Consider the following 8,969-nt stretch of genomic DNA (forward strand, 5'->3'; position numbering starts at 1 on the left):
TACCCATAAAACTTGCTGTAAAACTCCCTCCACTTATAAAGTGCTATTAAAGTAATGACTATAGATTATGATCAAATTGAAGGATGAACAGATGCCCGTTTGGGCCCTCCCAAGATCCACTCCTTGGCCCAAAGGGCCTTCGAGAACACAGACTACCTTGATTCCAACAAGTCACAACGGCTTCCCCACAGGAGAAGCCAGACGGGGGTGACCTGCCGGGGACTGAGTAATCACTGACTTTTTCCAGGCACTTTTGGCTGGCATTTTAATCCTTTACCTCACAAGATGTTACATCTAATAACCACGGGTCCATGAAGCTTCCACTTTCCCTCCAACTTTCAGAGTCCTGAGAGCCTTTAATGGCTTCCTACATCACACACATAAATGCCATGTATAGATAGTCTATGGGTATTTTTCAAGATTATTTCAGAAAGTATAAGAAATGTGATAGGCTTAAATAAGCAAGTAATCAGGCAGAAATTACTTCCTCTCAAGACAACTTACTAACCAGCTTGTTTCACTTTATCAAAGTGATTCATCCCTCTGAGGAAAATGTCCTTCAAGTAGGAGTAGAGTTAGTCTTTTCTTTCACTATAAATGACACCATCCTGTTTCCAATATGTCAAATCAGGTCTCCCTCTTCACCAGACCTAAGAAAAGAAGAGAAGAGAAGAGAAGAGAAGAGAAGAGAAGAGAAGAGAAGAGAAGAGAAGAGAAAAGAAAGCATCTAGGGGGGATGAATCAAGGACCCCGGGTATATACAATATCACCCAGCAGCTTTCCCATCTCCCCCCACCCCCATTTTTTTCATTCTACTTACTTTAGAGAAAACAAACAAACTAACAAACAAAAGAGTGGGGAGAGACACTACAGCTCTACTCTAACACCCATGGAACTTCCTTGGTGCTATCCATAGTGCTTGCATGTGGTGCCAGGGTTCAGACCCAGAGCTTCACACATGGTAAAGTAGCTTCTGGCCCTGATAAATACTTTTTAAAAGAAAAAAAAACTTGAATGCAAAAAACACTTTTTTACCAGTCTCATAAGTAGGACTGGACATAAGATCTATGCCTCACTTGAAAACGTTTTCCTTTTTGCAAAAACTGGATTTTGATAATGATAAGAGGGTCATGGTACAAAAACATTTATTTAAATTAAATATTTTAGACAAATTATTATCTACAACCATTCCAAAGCATGGAGAATTCTTACAAAAAAATGGAACAGTTTAGCTTAACATCTGTGAAACTGTTTTATAAGACTAGAACAAACACTCTGTACTGCAAGGGTCAACCATGTCGTCAATGATTTACTTATTACCACATGTTGAATACAGGAAGAGCATAAAGATTAATCATATTTAATCAGTGATTTTACAATAACACTCCTTGGAAGAAAAAAAAGTATCTTTCAACAATACAAAATATAAAGTGAAAATAACAAGAGAATATATAAAATATTTACATAGTCCACATGGGCATAATACCTTGAAATCAAGACATAATCTGTCTTTTAGGTCACATGTTCCTTCAAGAAGGGTTGGGGAAAGGGGAGGGATCTGTTTTGAGGGTGGGCATCAGGGTTTAGAAACCTTTCCTAAATCACAGTGCATTTCTGTAGGTTGGGAAATAAGTTTAACAAAGGTGAGAGAGGGAACTGGTTCTGAAGTGCTGGCTAAAGATTTTACCAGAAGCATCAGCTGGGGGAATTATTAAGTCAGAACACCTCTGTATTCATGGCAAATGCAGAAGGATAGAAGAAAAGCAAAGAAGAAAGAAAAAGAAATCAGGACAAGGAGAAAGAGAGATGCAGGCAGCCAGGAAGAAAGCTTCTTCTGCATTGCAAAGATGACTGACTGCATGCTGAAATTCTGCTCAAAGAACTGGCACCCATCATGGGAAGTAGTGTTGCTTTGTTGAAATTCCATACAATCTCGGCTATTAGAACAGGAAGTTGTCAAGAAGCTGCCATCATGGACAAGCTTGTCTGATTTAGGTTTCACAGAGGAGTACTGAAGGGTATGCATGCAAGGGGATGTGTATCACCCAGGCTGACTATATACACAGGCTGTGTCTGTTCTCTTGAACTGGCATGTGCAATTAAAAAAATATATCTAAAATTAAAAAAAAAAAGTTTGAATTTTAGTGGTGCACATAACCCTAGCTGTTACTTTCCGAAATCAAGAGCAGCATGTTTGGTCAAAGTGGAAGGATCCTTGTGGAGAACTGTGATGGCTTCGGCAGGCATCAGAGGTGGGGGAGCTGTCCCTGAGAACTACCAGCAAGCCACATACTGGTGAACTTAGATGTGGGTGGGACACCACCTTTTTCCTTTTGGTTAGCCTTGAAAAGAATATTAAATAAAAATAAATTTAAATTTAAAAAAGAACACATACACACACACACACAAAAAAAAAAGAAATCCAAAATGTGGAGCAGAAAGGACTACGGATACCAGATCTGTCCTACATTTTACCAGCAGTTAGAGGCAGCACTGGGGCACAAAGGAGTCCTTGCTCTCTGCACCTGGAAAACCCAGATGATTAGGACTCTCCTACAGACATTCAGGGCTGCGGCCCAAACTAGACAGGGGTGGGTGTTTTGGGGTTTTTCACATATTTGTTTCTTTGATGAAGACAGGAAAGGGAAATCAGGGAAATGTCTACAACAAGAAATAGCAACTTTCAGCAACTCCCTTGCCTTCCAAGGGTGTTTGTAGCCAGTACTCATTCGAAGAAGTACACACTTCCGGGAAAAGGGCAGGTGGGGCCACGGGCACTATGTTCTGGCGCTGTGACAGTTCAAACCTGCCCAACCTGGGGGCAGTGGCGGAGAGCTGGTAGCACTGTAATACCGAGATCCCCTCTGCTGCCCAGAGCAGGAACGAGAGGTCTTGGCAGGAGGGGCAGGGCTGGCTGCCTGGCTCTATGACACGCTGTAGCTGTTGTAGTAGGTGGCCGTGGCATCAGCCAGCACTGAAATGAGACTGGTCTCTGTTGGGGCAGCTGTTGTCACCTGGGGGCCAGGAGCAGGCCCACTGAGGCTGAGCACACCTGCCACAGAGTCTGGGTGGCCAGGAGTGTTCAAATATTGGTCAAACTCATTGCGATCCATGTCCCCCAGGAGTTCCACTTGGCTCAGCTGATCCAGGGCATCAAAACCGGTGTGCTCCGGAGGCGGGGAAAGTTGGCCCAGGTGTGCATGGAGGTTGGCGTGTAGAGGGTGGTAGGTGGCTGGTGGGTAATAGGCAGGAGAGGGGGGACAGCTGGGCACAGAGGGCATCATAGAGATGCCTGGAGACTGGCCGAGCCCCAGTGAGCCCAGCGGGTGACCGCAGTGGAGTGGACTGGGGGTGTAGTCAGGGGAGTAGGGGGGCCCAGGCAGGTGGGGGAGGCGGTGGGAGTGTGCGTGTTCCTCCTGACAGGGGGAGGAGAAGAAGGTGGACTCCGGCTCCAGCACATCCAGAGGCGACATCTCCGGGGGCGTGGGCAGCCCGTATGGGTAGGTGTCCACGCTGCCTGGGGTGCCGCTGCCCCCGGCTGCACTGTCATGGTAGCAGCCACGCAGGCCAGGCAGGGCAGCACCAGGAGAGTACTCACCCCTGTCCTCCTTGTCCCCCAGTACCCCTCTGGTGTCAGTGCTGCGCTTGTCAGGCAGCACATTCTGGTCCCGGGACAGTGAGCTCAGGAGGAAGCCAGGCTCCACGCGCTTACAGAGCCGCTTGGCCTGCTTCTTCCTGCGTGGCCTGTACTTGTAGTTGGGATAGTCCTGCATGTGCTGCAGCCGCAGCCGCTCGGCCTCATCTACGTATGGCCTCTTTTGAGACAGTGTCAGCGCCTTCCACGACTTTCCTGTGCACACAAGACGGAGAGACCGTAGTCAGCGTGTGGGCCCAGGACATGAGCACACACACACTGACCACATCCATTGTGCAAACACATGCACTCTTGCAGCCTTGCAAACACAGAGACAGCACACTTGCACATACACATCCATTCATCCACATCTGTCCTCCTCCCCACTGCACCCTCCTCACTTCCTCCCAACTGAGATGCTCAGTCCCAGTACTCACTTTCCAGTTCAGACAATGGCACTGCAACTTGTCCTGTCCACATCACACAAAAGCACAGCATGCCCACAGTCACAACACCCCATGCCTGGACATGTAAGCAATACTCTGATATAATCAAACACCTGTCACTCCCACAAGTGTGATTTGTAGCACCCTTTACCTTTGAGGGGTTAATTAATTCTAGTTCTCTGTGATTTTAATGAAATTCTTACTGGTATATTATGATAGTCTCTCAGAAAGTGACGCTTTTTTATTTTCCAATGTCAGCTGCACCACTCTGAGTACCCCCATTTTTTTCCAGAAGAAAGAAAGGGGGGAAGGAGAGAGACCATAACACCAGAACTATCCTCCAGTGTAGTGGGGGCCAGACTCCAACCTGGGCCGTGCATATGACAAAGCAGGTACACTATCCAGGTGAGCTATCTTAATATTTATGTATGACTCAAATCTCACATGTCTTCTGGGGAAGCAACTCTAGTTATGTCCACAAATTAAAGGAACTCATTGAGGGTGACTGACCCCAAGATCTGTGCAAATGAGATCTGACTTTGTGAAGACCTAACCTTGGCCAGAATACTGTCATCTACCTGCAAGGCAGACACACACACACACACACACACACACACACACACACCATATTTCCCTGGCAATTCAGCCATTGACTCTTCCTGCAGAAGCAAATTCCTTACTTTCCTGGGTCTGTTCGTCTCATTATAAAAATCAAGATCCTGGGAGTCAGACGGTAGCGCAGCGGGATAAGCACATGTGGTACAAAGCGCAAGGATTGGCTAAGGATCCCGGTTCAAGCCCCTGGCTCCCCACCTGCAGGGGAGTCACTTCACAAGTGGTGAAGCAGGTCTTCAGGTGTTCATCTTTATCTCCCCTTCTCTGTCTTCCCCATCTCTCTCCATTTCTCTCTGTCCTATCTAACAACAATGACATCAACAACAACAACAATAACAATAAAAAACAACAAGGGCAACAAAAGGGAAAATAAATAAATATAACATTTAAAAAAAAAAAATCAAGATCATACCAAACTCAGAAGTCACTCTAAGAAGCACCCTCCACCAGAGCAAAAATGCTTGTATTTGCTAATCACCAGTCAACTGCTGGCATGTGCTTTATTTTGTAAATAGCTTTAGTGTCTCCCTTTGATTTCTCAACTCTGCCCCCACACTCTTGACTGAATTGTATAGGAAGGTCTTCTGGACCCACTGCACAACGATCTTTTACAGTGGGCTCAAGATTCACATTTTTCGAAGATGAACTAACAGATCCAAAAGTTTTCAATGAACTCGACCAAAGGGTAAGCCCTCCACCACCCTCCTGGCCCCCTGCCTTCACTAATCCTATAAAGAAAGGGATCCATCACTTTTTCTTGTTAACTGAAGAAGGGGCCCCTAGAACATGGGAGGCAGTCCTTGGTGCCTACATAGACTGCCTCTGCACAACAGGCTCTGTGACTGGAGGAGAATATGAAGTTGTTCTATCACTGGAATGATGTTTCTAACTTTGTGTAAGTACTTGCTATTAGAAATGCAATTTGAAAAGGGTTAGGAACTCCACATTTGGAGTTGGACAGAGATTCTCAAAGTTGCTGCAAGTAGCCCAAGATTCAAAGCACCCCACCCTGTGGTGTGCAGCATTAGTGAAGTACAAGATAATTTTGAAATGCCCTTTTTGTAGGGTTGTCTTTATGCAATTTTGCATTTATGAAATACTAAAGACAACAGTGCTCCTGGGTGAAAATTTCAATGCCACAAGGTCTGGAAAACTTGTCAAAATAGTCAGGACTATTGCTGGCAAGTTAGGTCACCTGGAATACCATTACCATGCACAAGAACCAGGTTCCAGCAGATTCCACTGTACTGGGGAAAGCTTAGGTACTGTGTCCCCCCACCCCCCTCCTTCCCTCCCTCTCTGAAAAAGTAGGACCAGAATAATGAAGTTCTGAATATGAAAGAAAAAAAAAACAGGAGAAAATGTTGGGGCTCACATCCAGAGCATTCTGCTCCTTGGTCAGAAGGGAAAGGGCTTAGTAAAACCATGGAGGCTGGGGGTGGATGGATGACTGACTCATCCTGTATATAGGTATATAAAGTTGATATTAAAAAAAAAAAAAAAAAGCATACAGGTTCCCTCACCCAATGCTATGGCCCAGAGGGTTAAGCAGGAAGGACTTAGTCTTTCCTGCAAAATAAAGCCATAGGCTCTGAAAGCCTTGGTGGGAAATTCACAATCAGAGATCAAGATTAGCTCAGAAGAGTTGTCCCCCTCCCCCAAGTCCCTTTTGCCCACCCTTTGCCTGGGCCCAGGCAGTCTCAATCCCAAGGTCTAGTCTCCCCAGCTGTTTTCCCATTTTTTAGCCTGGCTCAGTTCCGCTCCCAATGGCCACACTGGACACTCAGCACAGAGCCTAGTGCCCACAAAACACCTTAAGGGATCCACAAAAATAGGAGGAATATGGAAGAGGAGGAGGAAAGTTGTATGTCTTCTAAAATCTAAAGCAAAGTGGTGGCAAAATAATTCACCTGGGGGAGGGGCACACATTTTGCTCTGCATGTAACTGAGGTTCATGTCCCCAAGTACTTACCACACTGGTATACTAAAGCAGTGGGGGAAAGAGCTTCAATGCCAAGCTGTCTTTCCTTCTGTGTATCTCTTTATCTCTCTATCTCTACTTCTCTATTTCTATCTGAAAAAGTTCACATGGAGCAGTAAAGAACTGGTGATGACAAGAAAAATAATATCTGAAGCAAAAGATGAACTTTTAGATCACAGAAATGGTAGTATTATAAATATCAGTGTACTTGTATTTATTACAATACTGTACAAATTTCTTTTTTTGATATTTGTTTTAGGAAGGGACTCCCTAGCACTCTGACCCCCTCAGAGTCTGGGTACAGCAAGTCAGAGGCTAAACTATAGGCAGGAGGAGCCGAGAAACCAGCACAACACCAGCTGCCTGTAAAATGCATCCACAAGCAGGATGCAGATAGGGGCCTAAAGGAGCAGAAAGGTGGGTATCAGCCCTCACTATCTGGTTCTTTCTTAGACAGAGTCCAGAGACCCAAAGGGGAAAGGCCCTGCTGATGGGTTTGAGAGAGCAGGGCCAGTCTCAGTGCCCACTTACTGTCCCTTCCTTGTCTGTAGATCTGATGCCTGCTGTGTGTGCAAAGAAATTACAAATTTTCCATGGGCTAAAAAAAATAATAAAAGGCAAAGATGTGGAGAGTAGGGGCCAGTGGAAAAGTGCTCAGCTCCAGACAGAAAAAGAAAACACACACACACACACACACACACAGCCCCCAAAACTGACTTCCACCATCACATTATGCATCTGAACTCAAGATTTAAGCCTCAGTGGTTGGGAAGCAAAGCACAGAAGGGAGCTGTGTGTGTGTGTGTGTGTGTGTGTGTGTGTGTGTGTGTGTGTGTTGTCTATTCACGAAGTTCATTACTAATAGCTGCACCCTGTGGCGGTGGAAATAATGAGGTTCTAGGAACAATGCCTTTTCCCACTTGCTTCCTAGCAAAAGCAGAGTCCACCCGTTGGCTTGTCAGTGTGCTCGGGACCCCGCCGCCTGGCGACGGGTTCTGGACACCACCGAGCCGCTCCTGTCCCGGGGGTCCCAGACCTCGGCTCCTGTCCTTCCGTAGGGGTGGGATGGGGGATGGGGTCTCCCGGGCTGCCCCACACATTTGACTTGATACTCGCTTAGGTTCCGAATCCCAGGCGCCATACGCACCTCCAGGGCCGCTCAGCTGCCCCCGCCCCCGCGCCGTGTCCCCAGCGAGCGCTCCGGCACCTGGACGCCCTGGGAAGGCGCACCCCAACTTGCGGTCCTCTCGGGGCTGTACGCGCCCGCCCGGGTCGCCCCCGGATTCCGCGCGCACCCTCGAGTGGGTCACCCCGAATCCCGCGCGCTCGTGCTTTCCCCGCCCGGGCCCAGCGCCCCAGCTCCCCAGAGGTCGCCCGCCCGCCTACCCACTCACCCAGCATCTTGCTGAGCTCTGCGTTGTGCAGGTCTGGGTTCTGCACCGCCAGACGTTTCCTCTCGTCCTTAGCCCACACCATGAAGGCATTCATGGGGCGCCGGATGCGACTCTCGGTGCCCTTGTCCCCCGGCGGGCGGGGTGCGGCCGGCGGCGACAGCCCGTCTGACAGCTCCGTGTCCAGGGCCGGGCATTCGAGGCCCTCGGGCCACGGGTAAGCTCCCAGCAGCGAGGCCATGGCCACTCGGGGGTCGCCTGGATGCGTCGGGCGGCCGCTGACCTGTCCCTCGCGCGGGCCGTCGGGCGTCCAACTTGGCCCGCAGCCCCGGGGCGGCCCCTTATTTATCAGCTCCGGGAGCCCGACTCCGCCAATGGCTCTCCAAGGCGGCGCTGCCCCTCCCTCGGCCTCCTCGGCGCGGGCCCCCTCTCCGTGTCCAGGCCGCGACCTGCAGGGAGGGGAGAGGGGAAGGAGGGCGGCGGGCCCCAGCCCGCCCCGGGCCCGCCCCTCGATCCTCGCCTGCAGCCCCGACAGCCCGCCACCCGCCCTTCCAGGCGCAGGTGCCGCCGCTCCGCGCCGCCTCGCCCGTAAGGCCCCGTCCAGTCCCAACCCGCTGCGGCGGCCGCCTCCGTCCTCGCGTTCCTTCCCAGAGCGGACTTGCTGGGGGACTTGCTGGTGGGGGTGCTTGCTGGGGGAGACTCAGGTGCTGGAGACACTGTCCCGGAAAGCTCCCCCCTCCACCTGTGACCCGTTTTACCACACCTATTACTTTTCTAAATGGACCAAGTTTCCACACAGCTTCTGATGCTAATCTCCTCGGACCCAGAGCCAAGGCTGGGCCTGCATCCCCTCCCTGAGGTCTGCCTGTCCTACTCAGTTCCTTTTATTCATCCTGGTTCTC

General features: G+C 49.2%; 1 protein-coding gene across 1 annotated transcript; it reads right to left on the minus strand.

Annotated features, from left to right (window-relative positions):
- Positions 1–1,128: 1,128 nt before the first annotated feature.
- SOX7 (SRY-box transcription factor 7) lies at positions 1,129–8,541 on the minus strand. Its single transcript, XM_007517233.3, has 2 exons — positions 8,071–8,541; positions 1,129–3,850 (listed from the first exon to the last, which is right to left on the minus strand). The coding sequence occupies exons 1-2, from the start codon at positions 8,306–8,308 to the stop codon at positions 2,925–2,927; spliced, it is 1,164 nt and encodes a 387-aa protein (XP_007517295.1). The 5' UTR covers positions 8,309–8,541; the 3' UTR covers positions 1,129–2,924.
- Between the last annotated feature and the right edge of the window lie 428 nt (positions 8,542–8,969).

The sequence above is a fragment of the Erinaceus europaeus genome, chromosome 2 (genome assembly GCF_950295315.1).
Source record: "Erinaceus europaeus chromosome 2, mEriEur2.1, whole genome shotgun sequence".
In the NCBI taxonomy this organism is placed as follows: Eukaryota; Metazoa; Chordata; class Mammalia; order Eulipotyphla; family Erinaceidae; genus Erinaceus; species Erinaceus europaeus.